At 38.0% G+C, this 18774-nt stretch overlaps 2 protein-coding genes across 4 annotated transcripts in view; one reads left to right on the top strand and one right to left on the bottom strand.

The window, feature by feature from the left end:
* The window catches only part of PODXL (podocalyxin like), a 70961-nt gene extending 64775 nt beyond the window's left edge, over positions 1–6186 (top strand). The window contains exon 8 of the mRNA XM_007504337.3: positions 219–6186. Coding sequence (XP_007504399.2) covers positions 219–419 — 201 coding nt within the window. The 3' untranslated portion in view covers positions 420–6186. The remainder of the gene's footprint in view (positions 1–218) is intronic.
* Positions 6187–9405: 3219 nt separating this feature from the next.
* MKLN1 (muskelin 1) overlaps positions 9406–18774 on the bottom strand; it is a 242854-nt gene continuing 233485 nt past the window's right edge. For all 3 annotated transcript variants that reach the window (XM_001367124.4, XM_016426164.2, XM_056800884.1), the window contains one exon: positions 9406–18504. In XM_001367124.4, the coding sequence (XP_001367161.1) occupies positions 18383–18504 (122 nt within the window). In that variant the 3' untranslated portion in view covers positions 9406–18382. The remainder of the gene's footprint in view (positions 18505–18774) is intronic.

Raw genomic sequence — 18774 nt, 5'->3', positions numbered from 1 at the left:
AAAAGCAATTGTTGGTCCTGGCCTATTTCCTCCCCTCTCCTTGAAAACAAAATAAAATTTATCTGTTATTAGGGAGCTTTCAAGTGAGGTCATCACCCAGGGTTGCTCTAGAGGGAGCCAGTTGTTTTGAGGGGGTTGGGGTGAGAGACTAGATTCATGAGATACCCCAATCTCCTACAACTGGCCCTCCCTCAGTCATCTTCCCATCCCTTTCCTAGCAACGCCTGACTGAGGAACTACAGACTGTGGAGAATGGTTACCACGACAATCCCACACTGGAAGTGATGGAGACTTCCTCTGAGATGCAGGAGAAGAAAGTAGCCAATCTCAATGGTGAGTTAGGGGACAGTTGGATCGTCCCACTAGACAACCTGACCAAGGATGATCTGGACCAGGAAGAGGAGGATACACACCTGTAAGGCCACCTGTCTGCCAGCTCTGACCACCACCATGGGACTCTTTGAGACTTAATCACCCAAAGTGCCACTTGAGCAGGGGGAGGAAAATCAACTTCCTCCCCACCTTGAGAGACATCAACAGGGAGAGACATGAAAGGAGCAGTTGCCTATGTGCAAGGTCATGGGTCTCCTCTCTCCCCACCTCACCTCATCTTGAGGGGGCTTTAACTTTTTCATTTCCTAGCCAATGGAAACAATTCATCTTAAGAGGTTCGAGGAGGGTAAAAGAAAAATGGGAAGATAGCCACACACAATTTCCTCTGGAACCGACCTAGGTTTTGTGGCCAGGTTGTCAGCTAGAAAGATGTAATGGAAAGGAAAACTGGTGGCAATTTAGATTCATGTGGAAACTACTGGTGGATGAGACCTGTTTTCTAATCTTTTTCTCCCCTTCTGAAGAGCAAAGCTATTTGTCATCCTTCCCAACCATCCCAAGGGCCTTGTAGGAAGGGCCCAAATCATCCTTGAAGGCCTTGAACTGCTTGTAAACAAATTCTGATTTCCTTGCTTACCATTTTGGTGAGGCAGAGATTTTACCTGACAAGGTGAATTGTTCCTACTCAGAGAATCCCTTTACAGATGAGAGACAGGATTGACAAACTTCTGGAGTTGACCTCATACTGACTGGCAGGAAGTGTTGACACTCGGCACTGTTCTTTCACTCTTCACTGTTGAGGCACTGTTTAGAGTGGGTCCAGGGGAAGAGATCTGCTTGCCTCCCATCCACTTAACATCTCGACTCTGCTGAAGCCCTTGAGAACATCCTGCTTTCTGATCTGCACATATTACCTGTTGGGGAGAATGGATCCCAGAACCCATGACTCCCTCCCTCTCACCACTGAAATAGAAGCTGCTTTTTGGAACAAAGTCTTCTGTTCCTGAGGATCATGTCAGCACAGTGTCTTAAAACAGACAATCGATGCAGCAGGAAAGGGTAGGATTCATCCAACCCTACATGTGAAACTCAGGGACTAACCAAGTTGCTGGGAATTATTTATAAAGGAGGTAGAGTAAGCAGCAGACCCTCACCCTCTTCCCTTACAAACACACAACAATCCCAAGATCAAGCCGTCCAATGGTTTCTATAATCTCATCAATGTGAATCTTCTTTCCATTGGTGAATATCACAAGCCATCCATATCTTCAATCATCCTTTTCCATGTTCTTGGAGCTTTCCTGAAAAGGACCTAGCTAATGGGTTAGCAGCTTTTTTCTGTTCCTTTTATTTTCCCTTTAAATTTATGGTAGAAATAGGGCACTCTACTTGTTATCCTTGCTTTTTATTTGCTCAGCCCACTTCTTTTCCCCATCATATATAGCTGGTAACCCTTATATTACTCTTAGGTCATTGTTGGATGGATGCTTGGATGACCCATTTATGTTCACAGTGCAGCCAAGTAGTGAGTAACAGCAAAATACTTAATTCAGTTTCAATCCTTTAAAGATAGTATAGGTGTAGTGGGGGATAGAAATAGGGGCGTTCCAGGGTATATGTATAGTAAGAAATCCCTAAGTATAGACCATATCCTGACAATGGCAAAACTTACTATTCAAAAAGATGGATTTAAAAAAGAAAATGTCATATAGAAGTTATCTAAAAAGGCAATTTTAATTCACATCCCCTTTTTTATAATGTACAATATACAGAAATGGGCCTATTGCTAGCTTCTGATTTCTTGGGAGTAAGTCAGTGGGAATATTGGTACTGAAATTGGCTTATTTTTGAGAATTACAGGGCTTTTTCAGTCAGGGCACACCTCAATTCTGATTCTGAGTTTCCATTATTGATTGTGGTGTTTAGCTTCAATTTATGGAGTTTCAGGAAGAAAAGTAGATAGTCCAATCAGATGCACCCAAGCAGCCCAGGCACAGCCTGGGATTTGGTCACATAATCAGAAAGTTTAGTTAGGAAGTATCAAGTGCACTCATCATTATTAACATTATTATTTTTAAGTTTGCTAAGTCTTAGGCAGGCTGAACACAAGTTTCTGGACACATGGTCTAGCAGCACCCATTCCTGGGGAGCAATAACATTATTTTATTTGAAATCTGTTCACTGTGTTTTTAATGTTCTGCTTCAGTTTGCCTGTCAGGGTGCCTCTGGGAATTGCACAATTGTTCCCTGGCTGCCCTGATTTAACCCCCCTCCAAACCCCCCACTCCAGGTTGTCAGAAGTCAATTTTGGCACCTTGCATTTTTGCTGAGCTGTCTTCTGCCCTGGGGTCAGTTAACAGCAGGGAAGAGAAACCTTCCAGGAACTGTAGCATAGTAGGTTTATCTTCTCATTTTTCTTGAAGTCTTGCAGGAGTTTCAAAGGAGTTTTGCATGGAGTTTGCACCTGTAGCTAAGGCCCCCAAATGCTTGGGCATCTGCTGGAGGTTATCTCTCAGGCTCCAGGAAACAGCTCAGTTTGAGTGCCTTTCAGGGCTGCCCTGTTGCCCTTAATTCTAAGAGATGAAGGCTGGGGGGTCTAAATTTTAAGTGTTTCTTTGTCCAGGAGGCAGCAGACAACATTTTTTATAGGTCTGACAGGTCCATTGGAACACAAATTACCTAGAGCTACCTGTTGGTATCCTCTGAGAGAGTGGATGTCAGAGTTCTGGTTGAATTTACCCATTTAGGGTAAAACAAAAGGTATTTTGTTTGTTGGTTGTTTTTTTACACCAGACTGGTGATTGCTTTGGAGTAGTCTTATAATGTAAGAAGTGACTTGTTCAGGACCCAGCAGTCAGTATTTGACTTTTCTAGATGTAAATGTAGGTCTTGATTCTGAGACTGGTTCTCTAACCACTGCCCAAGTTGCTTCTCTTGAGTTATCAAGTTTAAAGGGTCCAAAGTACAAACCTTCCCACCCAGATGGGGCTTTCAGACTCTATAGAGCTCAGAGGAACACTCTCTAGAATTACAAATTTAGAGGGATGCCAAGCTAGCACCACCCATTTACAGACAAAAGCCTATGTCTTTTGCTTAGCTTTCTTCTGGACTCCTTTGGAGAAACAAAGAAAGGTGTGTTTTGTTCAAAATGAAAGTCTCTACTCATTTCTTGCTCAGGATTAAGGCTTCTGTGAGCTATTTGCTCTTTTACAGGTGTTCCTGTTTTATTAATGGGTAAAAAGACTAGTCTGTGTTCTCTGAAGCTGACACTTTTACTCCTGCTGCCTTTAACCCAGACATGGCAGTATTTTCCTTGGTAGAAAGATTAACCAGAGAGATCCTTGTTTTGGGGATTCACAGGAACCTTAACATGTCCTTGGGGATGAAACAGGAATAACTTAAACCAAGGCTGGAATCATTCAGTCTATAGCTTTGATCTGAAGATGAATTAGAAGGCGGAATACCTTCTGAATCATAGGTACCTTTCTGAAAATTTCCAGAAGCCTCAGGATCCAAATTTTTTACTTGGACAGTAACTGTGCCTTGGGTATAAAATCTAGTACACTCTGCATCTTTCCCCCCTCAAAGTAGAAGACAAGTGGGGTACTACCACCCCCAAAAATCTGTTATTGGTTTGAGGAACACAACTGTAGCTCATTTTGGGTCTCCAAAAGGCTGTGCTAAGGAGGAACTTTGAACTTAAAAATTTTTAAAGTAAAATTGTTATGTCTTTTATTTTTATATTGCCTAAATTTTCCTCGATATTCTCCCTCCCTTTCTTTTCCTATGATCTATCTTTTAACAAAGAAATCTTTTTTTAATTTAGAAAAATTTAACTTGGCAGATGATACGTTTCTGGAGGCTGCCTGATAATTGAGCTAGATGTCATGAACCAGCTCCCACTGAATAAGGGACCAGCTGCCATCAGCATCAGCAAGTAAACAGGGGGCAGCATTGACAGATCACTAAATAGAAATACAGAGCTTTCCTTCCCATTCCAAGGGAGGAAGCTAAGCCATTATAAGGAGGCAGGATAGTGTACAGGTCTGATCTAGAAACATTTTTTTTGTCTCCCTTGCAAGTGAAACCAGCAGCAGAATTGCTATTTAAATGCCCATTTCCTTTATCTTAATTAGCTAGAGCTCTGGACAGAATTTGAAGTCTACTGTATACATATATATTTTTTGAAAATGTAAATAGAACTATCACATATTAACCAACTCTCATTTGCTGTAAGAATATGCTTTTGAAAAATGGTCACAATTAAAAAAAATTAATGCAGTGGGCCAGATCCAACATTCACTCTGGGAGACCCCAAGAGTAGAACTTTATTACCTTTTATTTCTTGGCAAGGCATGCCCAAAGGGACCATCACAGAGGGAAGACAGCTAGTGTACTCCCTAGTAAGAATGAACCATCTATTTAAATTCAACAACCTAGTTTTGTAGGTGATGAGAAGTCCTAACATTGATGGGTTACTTGTCATGTAGAGTCACAAAGCTACTTACTAGCAGAACCTGGACTAGAATTTATGAGTCATCTTGCCTCTAGTTCAGTTCTCTGACAACTTTATAGCTGCCTCACTGGCCTGAAGGAATACAGACCTCTTCCCATTCTCACTAGGAAGCCTCCCATATTCAGCCTTTGGTCCAGTGTTGCTCAGAAGCTATCCAAACCTGCCAGCTGTGCACCAGGGGAAAACAGTGTTCTTTCTAAATGCAAAGACAATGTATCTTTTTCTAAATAACAAAGTAAGACGTTTCCTGTTTCTTATCTGAGGAATGCAGATTTCTCTAAAAAAAGCAAATTACAAAGAGTTTCAGACTCACAGAAGTCAGTTGTGATAAGCACTACAGGCTAGCAGAGTTTCTGGAACATTGGCTGGGTAGGTATCTCAAGAGCTCAGGGACTCTTTGTCTCTGTAGCCCTAGCTTGGAATTAGTTTTGCTTCTTCCAGCAAAATCCCACCTCAAATTAAAGGTTTCCACCTGTTCCTTAGGCATATGGTTCAGATTTGCTATTGTCTCACTTAAGTAACTTATTCTTGATGAGAGCTTTTCCACCACTGGCTTTGAATCCCATATCTTCCCAGTTACCTAAAAATCAGTATCTGCCAGGTGCTGATCCTTTTGAAATTAATTTGTTAATGGTTTCTCAAGATATGTTTCCAAAGGTCTTCTAAGATTAGGTTATCATGTTTGCATCTTTACAGAATGAAAGCAGAACAGTGTGATAGTTATGTGTATTAGTAAGGGGAAGGTTGAGCACAGATTCAAGAGAGCACAAAAAGGAAGGAGGCCACCATATTTACTGGCTTCTTGCTCCTTCTTGAATCTTATGCAGCACTAAATTACTAACTGGAGACTAAAGGGAACAAATTCCTATTGATAGAATTAAGGCAGCACCTTCAGAAATTCTAGAATTTGAAATGGCAGAATTTTGCAGATTTCTCTTGGGATTCTTTCTTTAAAATTGGTCACACAATTACACATGTGAAAAAGAGTTCCTTTCAGGTCTAGAATTTTTTGCTGGCTAGGTAGGGATGGAGGGGTAGTTTTAGCATCTTCTACCATTCTCACTTAGCATATATTCAGGATAGAACAAATCAAGCCCAGACACAAGGCTAAAAGACACTGCTCAAATGGCCTTAAAAAAGACTAGCTAATGTCACTTACATTATTAGAGGCTAGTGCTACTGGCTGCTATCAGGAAGCAGGACAGGGGTCTGAAGTACACTGGAATTTATGGAGAAACTGGATTGTAAAGATTATAGTTAATTCTTTTCATTTTCCTACAAAACTATATTTTGGAAAACTTTATGCTGTCAATTAAAGTTTTTTTGTTGTAAAGTCAGACTCAAGCTCTGATATTTCATTCTACTCGGCTAAAATTGCTCCTAAGCATATATGTAGTGTGTGTGGGGGGGTATGTTTGGCATAGGGGGATGAAATCTATTTGAGTTATTGATAGGTGAGCAAAGGCATAAAGAGAAAGGTGGACAATTGGGAAAGGAGATGAAAGTTTAAAAAATTCAACGAAAATGAAAAATAAGTAGAGAAGGGACAGAGGTCTTCCTTGGGAATCTTGTACCACCTTAACACCCACAGGAAGGACTGAAGAGGTGAGCCTACTATATACTCCATCATCTAGCCTTGGCTGGCTACAGGGTCTAGACATCCAGTTGAATGTCAGGTGGAAGAATCTTATTAGCTTTGCCAATTCCCATGGGACAAAAATGTTAATGGATTAACTGTAGAAACTGCACTCATTTTTTTATGTGGGAGCAGTGCATGCATTTATCACATAGGTTAGAATTAAATGTTTGAAGTGTGCCAGCCAGGAAGGAGGATTTAAGTATAAATGAAGGCACACCCAGGCAGGATCTTGGCCATCTAGGCAGCAGAGACTGTTCCAGGAAAAATGATTCAAAGTTTATCACTGGTCACAAGTTGGACCAAAGACTCTAGTGTTCCATACCAATCACCCTTGCCAGCCAAGAAGTACTGTTAATAAATTTTGTGTTCTGACCTCTTTTTTAGTTTGTCCCTCCTCTGCAGTCTCCAAGGAGGAAAAGGTAAACATTTAGTACCATACATGTTATAAATGGTATGTGAGTTGGACTTAGGAGGCCTAAATCAGTCCCAGCTCTGTTACTAGCTAGGGTGTCTGGGTGAGTCATGTAAACTAAAATTGGGATAGTTGCACTGCCTATTTTGGGGGAGGGAGTTGCTTTTTAATCATTTAAGGTATTCCAACTCCTAAATACAACCAAATTAATCTAAAAGATCTTAGGTTACTTTGGACTTTGAAGAATTGAAATCCTCTTAATTGCTCTACCTTGGTATTCTTTCTTAAGAATACTTAAGTAGCTAGGTGGTACATTGGATAGACTGTTAGGCAAGTCAATTAACTTCTGTCTCCCTCAGTTTCCTTAACCTTGGAATGGGGGTGATAACTACTTTCCAAGGTTGTAAAGATCAAATAAGATACTTGTAATGCATTTAGCATTGTGCTTAATAGAGGTTGAGGCATAAAAGTTGAATGGCTTGCCCAGATCTGGGGGTAGTAGATATGAGATTGTTAATAGGACTGATTGATGGATAAAACCATTTCTATCAAAGCTTTTGTCCAAAGGGCATTTTTAAATGGGTTGCCTACATCTCTGGTATCATTTCCCTCCCTCTCCCCTTCAGTGCTCACCAACTGCCCCCAAATACCACAAACAGACCTGGAACTGGATTGGCCACGTCTAGCTTCCAATTCCTCTTTTGCAGTGGGGAAGTATGGTGGCTCTTCTGATGATTGGCTCTTTCTATGCTAAAGTAGAGGAAATGAATAGAGTGGTATTGATCATTATCCTGCCCTATCCTTAGCCACTAGAAATAATTCCAGGATTCTATATAAAATACCCATCCTCCCATTCCAGTACAAAAATGGTAAAGTAACAGTAAATAGAATATGATCAGCTTCCAAGGACTTAAAAGGAACAATCTTCAAGTGCCAATATTTACTTAACTTTCTGGATACCCATATTTTCTTATTCAGTTCTGAAAGGTTTTTGATAAAGAATGTTGACTATGCATGGCATAGCATATTTAAGCTTGGGAGTCAGGAAGCCTTAGATAAAAATCCCATCTCAAGACAGTAACTGTGTGCAAGGAATTTAACCTCTTGGTCTTACTTTCTTCATCAGAGTCAGATTATATAGCATTTTTTCTCAGGGTTGTTATGAGGATCAAATAAAAAATGTATGAAAAACATTGTTAACCTTAAAGCACCAAGACATTTATATGTCAGCTGTTATTGTGTAGACTCATCAACTTTTTCGAACTTCTTTAGTAAGGCCACACCATTTTTTTGTGGAGGGATTGTCTTCATGAAGGATGTGCATTTAAAAATATGGTAGTTTCCATGTTTTTTGCCTGTTGTGATGAGGGATGGGGCCAAAAAAGGGATTCCGTCCTGTGTATGAAGCCTTAAATCTAGCAGCATCAGCTAATGTAGAATTTATGGTCATCACTGAGACTTTGCTGAAAGCCATCTTAAATGGAGTCAGTAAGAATACAATAAGGGAAAGAGGACCATTTATTTCCCACATTCCTGGCCTTATCAGCCTACTACATCACTCTTTTCTGTTTTGAGGACCCAGAGAAATATTAAGTCATACTCAAAGCAAATCCCAAAAATGAAAGTCATGAAGTAGGAAATGAGTTATTGGATTTGAAAATTGGAAGAAAATTTCTGCCACAAACAAGCTAACATCTCATTTTAGAAGAGCTAGGTGACAAAGTCAGGAGAATACAAATCAGATAAGGGATAAGAAAAAGAAAATCCTCAGTCCACTTTATGGAAATACTTTATTGACTGAATGTGACACATAGTTAAACCTGGGAGTAAATATGGACCCTATAAAGAAACCTAGGTAATTATTGTAGCAATAATTTTTTTTTTTTACCTCAGGACTTTTGTGACCATCCTACATTTCAGGGGTCTTTTTTTTTGTTTCTTCCCTTGGGGATTCACAGGCAGAATTTCCAAGATTACTATAGTACTTGCCAAGTCATCATCACTCTTCCATGTTAGTTTACACAAATATCACTACCTTGGTTCAAGATGCTCTTTTATATACCTACTGCTAAGTAGAGCTAAAGGTCTACTTAAAGAAAACTCGATAAACAAGTTTTTGATATTGTGAAATGGGGTAATACTTCATTTTACTAATTAACTTCACTTATCAAAAAAACTTTATCCTTTAACAGGTAGCTCCCTGACTTAAATTGATTTGCAAAAATTCAACTTACAACCATCAATAAGAATGTTATATAAAGTTGAGTTTCTAAAACCTTCTTCATTTCTGTTTCTTATAGTCTAGACAGCCCTAAATAACTTAATAAAAAGGCCATAAATTCTCTGCCTCTCTTACCTTATTATCCATGTTAGAAATCCAACTCTATGCAAAAAAAATTTATTTAAAACAAAAAAGGGGGTGGTGGGGGAGTAAAGTATCTCAGTAATTCTTAATGGTTAGTTTTAAAGGGTACTCTAAAGAGCCAAAAAATGACACATCCTACATTTCCCATATACAACTTTTTTATTAAGAAAAAATGAACAAAATACATTCTTTCTCCATATGTACATTACATACAACATAATTCTACAATTAATTGTTCAGCAGATCGCCCATTCATTTATTCACAGGGTAGTGCTCACATATTCACCAAACCAGGGATCAGAAAATTACTTGTGCTCAAAAGAAAAACCAAAAAAGAAAAGCATTCTACTAAAAATGGGAAATCCAGGAAACTGGAAGGGGGTGGGGGTTCTATAAGGAGGAGGAAGGAAGAAAGGTGTTATGAGAAAAGAGCCCAGCACAGGTGTCACAGACCAACAGTGAGGCAAGATAATGATGTCTAGCGCAGTTTGGTGTCCTGAAGTATGACCTATTTCTCAGGTATAAGTCCACCTCATATTTTGGCTTTCTACAGTTCCTCATGCCTCTCACTGATAGTTGGGGCACCCTTGAACACAGCCCTGAGCCCATGTGAGCAGGGCAGCAGGATTAGAGCAATTACAGTGGCTTTTCTCTTTGATACAGTGAAATAGTCTCATACTAATAAGGGTGTGGGGAGGGTATCCAGGTCACCAACAGATTTCTTAATTTCTTTTTAAAGTTCCATCCTACAAAAGGTCACGACACAGACATATATGCCAATGTATATCTGACTTTGAAGCCCAAATACTTAGCAGAATAACCTGTTAAACTGAAATATCTACCACAATGAGCAATATAGCTCACATCCAACAGAGTAGTTTTCTACTAGTAAAAACTTCCTCAGATCTTTACTGAGAAATGGGAATTGTTTCAACACAAATAGGCTGTCTTTAACAGGCACAAATTCCTTAAAAGTAAGAGCAGAAATAGAGGCCCTTTTGCAAAATCAGTTTCATTTTAGCCTAAGTTAGCATAAACTTTTCACTATCTCTAGGATTGCTAAGAAGCCAAAAGGGAATTTGAGACAAAAAAGAAGTGTTATTAAAGACTTTTCAATGCTAAGAAGTTGTATGACCTGATTGTTAGAAGTATATGTGCCAGAAAGATTCATTACAACATGAAGAGATGACTTAAGCACTAGGAAGTAGAGTATAGAAAAAAGTTATGGTTCTGAATATGGATGCCATACTAAATGGGCCTCTATTTGGTGGAGCTTATGGGCTCTACCTCTATCTGAAGGCAATAGAGATTCTTCTTGCTATGAAAAAGTAAAAGTTGACTATTTTATTCTATCATGCCTCCAACTTGATAGTAAACAGATAATTTTACATGATGATGAAACACTGTCCTTGCCAATGAATACACTGGATTTTTCCTTTTTTTTTATTTTTTTTTTTTTTTGAAAAAATGAAATCCTACCTTATCACACATGGTTTTTTGAGTGGACCCCCTGGCTACAGGGCAAGGAAAGAATTTAATTATAAGGGCTAAATCCAGGAAAATCAATTCCATATAGAGAGCTGATCAAACATTACATGTAGTTTTCTAAATTAAGAGGATCAAAATAATGACATTATTTTGAAACTTCTATAATGCACATGAGAAAATACACCAACATTGAAATAATCCCTTTCAGAAGGTACTACTTCATGCATCCTAAAAGTATAAGTTGGCTTCAGGACCAACACAAACACATCTCTGGGGCAGGATAAATTTCATTCAAGAAAAATAAGCATATCCATCATGTTGTCCTCTGACATGCTTTCCAATTGGCAAGGCACTCATTTGTGAGTTGTCAACTGAAATATATACCTTGCTGTGGCATTAGTGTCCGGAGGAAAAATGCAGAGGAATGCAAGCAGGTGAGTTCTATTTCTTATTTCCCCTGTCCCAATTTAAGCAAAATTAAAATTAGCCTTTTGAAATCAGATGGCCTCTTTTCTCATATGATTTGGGACAGGTGTGGACTTAGTCATTTCATTGTCCTAGCATCACCAAGTGGCAGCAGGAGTCTGTCAGCAATCACAACTTTTGAACTTGTCTCCTGGAATTACTAAAGACTTTCACAAAGTACCACGTGTGCATCAATAAGTTACCAAATTTACAAAGACAGAGTAAGCTCAGGGCTTCTGGGTAGCCCGCCCACCTTAAATGTAGGAGCAATTTCTTGTAAAATTCTTTAGGAGTCACAACATACAGCTAAGATAATGACTGAATAAAATAATTTGGGATTTTGACTTGGGATTATGCACCTGGCCATAATTAGTTCAGATAAGATTATCATTCATCACAAATGTCTGTGTTACCACAGAATAGATAGGTCTCCATCTCCATTCTTTAGATAGGCAAAACACTAGGACGGGGATGCTGAACCTGGAGCTCATGATTTTTTTAAAAAGAAATACTTTGATAACTATTTCAACATAACAAGCTTCCATTGTAATCCTATGTGTTTTATGCATTTAAAAACATCCTGAGAAGTGGTTCATAACAACAAAAAAGGTTAACTTCTGGTTTTTTTTAGTTTCAGGGAATATCTCAGTAATCATCTTAAAAGGAAAATGCTGTTGTGATCACAAAACCAAAATCATTTAGGATCTGATGCCAAAGCTTGAATTCACATATTTCATGAGAAAATAAACTGAGCTTATGTATGCTTAGTTTATTTAAAACATGGGCACTAGAGCGAGTCTAAGTATATCTAATCTAGGTTTTATGTAGTTATGAAATGACAATTCTCCATCCCTCCCCCCTTCACTTTTAATCCAATTAGAAAATGAAGGCTAATCAAATACTAATAGTTAAACACAATAATTACTTTTTTAAGAGCTGTTTGAAATTGGGGGGTGGGGCGGCACCTTGGACTGGCTATCTGAGCAGCCACCTTACTCACAAATACAGACCTGCTTAGTATATCAGAACACTTTGTTGCCAATTAATTTGGCATTCATTAAGCATCAAATGGAACTGAAGACTAGTGACATTCGCATTCATTAAGCATCAAATGGAACTGAAGACTGGTGATATTGTCAGGCTAGTATTTATGTGGCAGACAGCACTGAGATCCAGACCAACTGCCATGAATGCCAGCAACCCAGATGGTACACAGCTCACTACAACACAGGGCCAACAAAGACAAGGAAGTTCTTTGGGACACCAAAATTTGCACAAGACAACTCTGATTACTGTTTTCTCTCAGCAAAGGTTCTCATTAGAAAATGCTCTTTCACCAAGGTCAGACCAAGACGCCACATCACCCTATCTTTTCCATCAAGACCTAAAAGAGCTATTTCAGCATGAGGCAGGAAATTTCCCCATTAAGCTGGTAATGAAATGCCATTCCCTCAAAATTATAGGATTCATTTGACATTCAGAAGGCAAAAAAAAGGTTTTTTAATCACCTCTTTCCATACCACTGCAACATCAATTAGAAGTCTGAATTCTTAAATCCTGCTAAATAATTTGTATGCATGTTTAACAGTCCAAATTTAAGCTGCTTAATTATCTTTTTAGTGACTACTCAAAAAATAAGTTTTTGACAAAGAAAAAAGTCTTATTCTGGAGGAAGAGCTGGGAAGTCAGCATTAATCTCAATTACCACTTGACATATATTTTTAGTCTCTTAATTTTTTAGGGGAAAGTGTTATTTATTACCACTGAAAATGAAGTCATGTGATAAAGCAGCACTCTACTCCCTAGAGAAAATCTTACATTAGAGCTCAAATATGGAATTTTCTGACTCCTTGTTCTGCATTTACACTCTATATTGTGTTTCAAATTTCTTCACAACCCTTGACTTATTGAATACTCCTTTCTCCAAACTAGAATGGAGGATGCACAAATGCAAACATACACTGGAAGTGGAACTCTGAAATAGTTAACAAGACCTTAGCTTCAGTATGAGATGTTGTTACCATTTTAAACATTCTACTTAGAGAGGGAAGTGTTGAGTACGTTATCAGCACATATAAAATTCCTTTGTCCTCTAAAGTTTACTTATTTACTCAACAATGAAAACCTTTTGTCAAATGTACCATAGCTAATTGGCAAATTTAAAAAACTGAACATTAATATTTTTTTCTAGGTCAAGCTGGACAATATTGGTGAAAATATTGAGATCTTATTGACAAATAACTACATACTCCAAAATGGAGGATGAATTTTACATCATCTTTAATTTTGGGTTCCAATTCAAGTCCCACAGGACTTTACTTTTAAAACAATTAACACTTACTTTTACTTCTCCTTTGGAAGAAGTATACCTTTATCAGAGCTCTTTGGGCTATGGTCACTCAAAATTTTATTTATAAAACTCTTCTATTTTCTTGGTGAAAAGGTATTTTTTTAAAAAGAGAAAAGGTGGACCTCTGAATATAAAAACAAAATAATCCACAGCAATTAGTGGTGTTGCTCACATCTAACACCAGAAATACAAAGAAACAAATTCTCATCTCAAGTCTACTTCCTTTCATGGCTAATTTTAAAGATAGGCAAAATATCACTAACACTCAGAGGTAGTTTAAGAGAAATACCATTAAAAACATAAGAACAAGAACATATAAGAAACTATAATGCTCCACTGTGATTTGAGTTTTAACAGACAGATCTAAAACGTGCAAATTACCAAAATCTAAAGCAAAAGATGGTCTTAAAAGCTAATGTTTACCTGCCTGAGGATTAGTCCTAGCCCACCCGTAGCCCCATTAGGTGATTCCTAAATCTTAAAAACTCCCACCTTTTGTCCGCATAAAAAGAGCACAAAGAAGCATGTTTGTCTTATAAGAACAATCCCCCATCCCCAAGGCAGCTTTTCTGTACAGGCCTGAGTATCCCACGAAACAAAATCTAAGAGAAAAAGACTTTTCTTTCAAAAGGAAGGGTTTTTTTGTTGCTGTTAAAAAACCATGTGTTATTTCCACTGATAGTATCTCTTTTTTAAAAAGAGTATTTGGAAAAGAAACATGGTAAATCATGACAATGAAAGCAAAAGACAGATAATTGAGGGTTGCCAATATAAAGAAAACCGTTATTCCAAAGCTCAAGGAAACAAGGCTGCCAAAATATCACAGATTATGGAACTCTGCTCTTAACTAAGTTTTCATCTCTAGGCTATATAGACCCTCTCTAATTACAGTGTCCAATCACTAACTAGGCTTTTGACTGAAGGAAATGTGAAAATTCCCAGAACTTTAAACCTAGAGGAATCTGAGGTTGAGTTCATTGAAACATAGCCACAAATGAACCAAATATGTGAATCCTGGGGTGAAATTCAGGAAATAAGGGAATAGGAGGCATGGTTAGCTGCAAAAGTTTTAATTGACAACAAATGCCAAGAATGGTGTATGGTTATGGCAAGAGCCATACCATTTCTCCAAGTTAGAGGTCTACAGTTCTGTGCTCTTCTCTAAAAGAATCTAAAAACCAATCAGGTGTCTAGGTAAAGGAGTTCATTCCTCAGTTGGAATAAAAAAAAAAGTTCAACTGACTAAGTTCATTTTACAAAATCCAACTTTTATGTAAATATTCTTCACATTACTTACAATTAAATGACCTACAATTACCATATCAATCCCAAATGGTGACAAGTGATTGATTACAGGATAAACTCACTATGTAACTACTATCACAAGGTAGAATAATACAACAATCTTAAACCAGAAGCACATTCTCTATGAGCCCCCCACTAAAGATTAAGTGCTGGATGTAATTTCTCTAAAAATTTCTGAAGTATTTTTGTTTTCAAATTTCTATTCTTAGAAAAGGCTTTTCTCCCCCCTGCTAAGTTATCCTGAGGTGGCCCTTTTAAAGCTGACAGAGAAATTTTATGGAATGATTAAGATGTCTACAAAATAGTTTTTTGCCCCACCCTCCCCCAAATACATTTACTGCCCATGAAAACCATTCAAGAGTGCACTCTTAATTGTTTAAATAAATCACAAGCTGTGCTCTAAAATCAAGACTATAGTAATGTTCCTATCCATTTTTACTAATAAGACATATTTTTCTTATGCCTAGAAGCTAAGTCAGCCTAAGAAAATGACTAGTTTGATATCTATATTAATACTGATGGTCATTTTTAATGAGAAGAGGTAGGTATATCAGCCTGAATTCCTTTGCTCAGCCAAAGAAAAGGTCAACTTTTAATTAACCATGCTGGCCACATGAGGTCTCTGACTCTCCACTATAGCTGCTAGTGCAACCAGGATGTGTGTCTGTAAATAAAACACATTCTTGTGAAGCACAGGAGCTGGAAGTAGTTTCAGATCTGACTCATTCCTGGATGAAAGTAACCTCTTTTGCTGCAAAAAGAAATGGGCCCGAGGTGAACAATATATACATTAATTTGGGTAATGATGTGATCACCAAATTTGTTAGGGAGGACAGCAAAAAGTGTCACCAACTTTCCTTTGAATGGGCTAAAAAAAGCAGGTCCTTCAATCATGGAAGCAGGAAAGTAAAGAATCAGATCTTTCAAGTTAATTTACATAAGCTAGGCACTCTGAACAGTATGTTGACATAACAAATTGGCTTCCCTTTTTGAATGACATGACAGCATTCTTTTGGGGAAACAGACATATACCCCTTCAGTAGGTATACCTAGAGGCTTTCAATTAGGCTACGAACACATAATGAAGACTTATACATCTTCCTGAGATACTAGGCATTATTAAACCCCCAAGCACAGAAAGCAAAAATAGCATCTTCTGATGATATCCAAGCAAGGTTCCTTTCCCTGAAAGTCTAATATTTTATAGTTTACTTTGATTCCACCACCTTATTTAAAGAATATCCTGTAAAAATTACATCAGAAAAGGAAATGAATAAAATGCAAATATAATCCAATAAAAAACAAGCCTAATATAAATGCACTCTCCCCTCCCCCAAACCTGCTAAGGAAAAAGTTGTAAAAAGAATAAAAGATAACTTAAGGAGGGGGAGTCAGTTCCTTAACAACAGGATCCAGAATGAGTTAATGATTTATATGATAAAAGGACCACAGCATTGTGAATACAAGCAATGGAGGGCAACAGAATTTCATTTGGTTATGCATCTAAAGTGCCATAATTTAACATTGCATCAAGTGAAACAAATCAGTCCCTATTACAGACTCTACAGATTAAGTACACACAGTAGAGATAAAGTAGCCATCAAGTTTAGGTCCTTTTCTCTACCTGAAGCAAGATAAAATGGGATGTAATGAAATTAACCAGTTGGTGCCAATGCCCAAGTTTTTTTTTTTTTTGTTTTGTTTTGTTTTCTGAATGGCACTCAATATAAAGAATTTTAACAAGTGTTTAAATAAAATGAATTTACTCAACTGGAAAGCCAGTTGGTTTTGTAGATGCAATTTGATGGTAAACGATACAATTACTTGGCAGACAATCCATGTTACCATTAAGTTACTAAAATCTAAAGTAATCTTCCCACAAACTAAGATGTATATCTAATTGATTAATTACTAAATCTCTGATTGCTTTGGGGTGATCAAAAGTTAAAAAAAATCCTAGCAGTGACAGAAAATGTACTACTACTAGTTTTCAAGAGAAGTAAAATCATATGTTAAGGAAAGAGCAAAGAGGGACCTCGAAGTCTTATTCCTATATGAGACCTTTGGAAAGCACAGGTCCATTTCTTCTTTCCTTTACTGAGGTCCAATCTTGCTACCTGGGGACCTACTCAATTTCTGTAGGTTACTTCTTACACTGAAGAGCGATATCTCTTTTATGTTGAGATTGCTTTAATCACGCATAGTCAGTCATATGCTGCATACATACTAACTATCCAAGGATGAGCATAAGGCCAAGTGTAGGCTTCTGACATTACACTCCACTGACTCAACAGCACCACATGTGAAAAACTGCATGAAAAAAAAATTAACAGTAAAAAAGCCTACTTGTTACACCTCTGTTTAGATTTATTAAATGAGGTTATTTCTGCACCATTTCTTTTCTCCTATTTAAAAGATGGGTCTGAGTACTTAAAAGAAATGACTGTTAATTGCACTCTACTGGACAATGACAGAAGAAGAGCAAGAGCCTTTTTTACCTTTTTAAACTACTCTCCATCAACTAAGCACATAGTAACAGGCACAAGGATTTATGACTATATGGCTCTAACAGCCCAGATTAAAAGCAGTGGAGAAGCAGAGCACCCAGGGACAGGTAAAAGATCTACCCTGCGCACTCTGTGGGAAACAGAGTGAGGCCTATTCTAAAGCTGTCCTATAGAGGCTCCTGGACACAATGAGCAGGCTCCCTCCCTCCTGCTGGCTAGTGGTTAACGACAGGCTTAAATACTGACCTCCACTTTCTCAGTTTAAGGCTTTACATGAGTAGAAGTCAGATATCTGCAACAGCATCGACTGTAAAATACACTTTTATCTTAATATAACAAATTCAGCTAGATACCTAGGTCAGTTTCACTTTCTAGTTGAGATGAATCTGAGCCCTCTGTTCTTTCTCAGATTGTCCAATGTAATTTATAAGACATAAGTCAACCCGGATGCATACATTACCTTAACATATACCAAGTGTCCGGTAGAATTACATAATGGTCATGAACAATGTCAGGAGGTAAAGCAGGTGACACAGTTGCTTACAAGTAGTTAGGAGGAACAGGATGGAGGAGCAAAGGAGGACGGGGGTTAAAAACAATACAGACACCAAAAACCCCAGTCTCTCTGTGGCAGAAAAAAAGTATTGAGGTGATGCCTATCCTGTGACCTAACCATTCCCTTCCCAAGATAAAAACGGACAACTACCTGAATTTTTATTATTATTTTTTACATTCAATAACTCTTAAAAGTCAAAGTCAGGAAAAAAATTTAAATGGAAAGAATACCAATTCCACTTTATTAGCCTAATTTAGGAAGGAGGTGAGGAAAGTGTAGTGAGCAGAGGGTATAAAGGAAGAAGGTCAAAACTTAAAACAGTGAGATCCCTTCAAAGATCTGATGTAGTCCTCTATCACTGCAACCTGTCAGTCAACACAGTCAAAATCCCAAATACTGAATGGAGCCTTCTTATATCTTCAGAGATGCGTCAAAAGATTCTTCAGTCACAGTGTGATGAGGTCGACCAGGTTTCCTTTGGGAGGGGTCATGCTGTCTGGAAAGAAATTTACTAAGGTATCAAAGAGCTGAGTTCTTTGAGCGTAGGTGTGATCCACATCCGAAAAGCCTAATGGGGAGAAACACAAAGAAACACATCCAATCTATTTTAGAATTCAACACACAATAGTAAAGCCAGCTCCAAACTCCCCTCGTCTAGTCCACTGAGGTAAATGGATGTTCCCACTTCTCGATTTTCATAAAAGTAGGGTTGTGCCATCAGCCTTGCTTCTGACATACTTAAATTTCTCTAGGATTAGTTAACACAAAAACCTATAGTGAAATAAAGAAGCAATGAAATTCTGGGAAGGGAGGAAGGGCTAACAATCAGCAAACTATC

This window comes from Monodelphis domestica, chromosome 5 (assembly GCF_027887165.1).
Source record: "Monodelphis domestica isolate mMonDom1 chromosome 5, mMonDom1.pri, whole genome shotgun sequence".
Taxonomy (NCBI): domain Eukaryota; kingdom Metazoa; phylum Chordata; class Mammalia; order Didelphimorphia; family Didelphidae; genus Monodelphis; species Monodelphis domestica.
The sequence above is the reverse complement of the archived record's forward strand: the minus strand, read 5'-3'. Positions and strand labels throughout refer to the sequence as shown.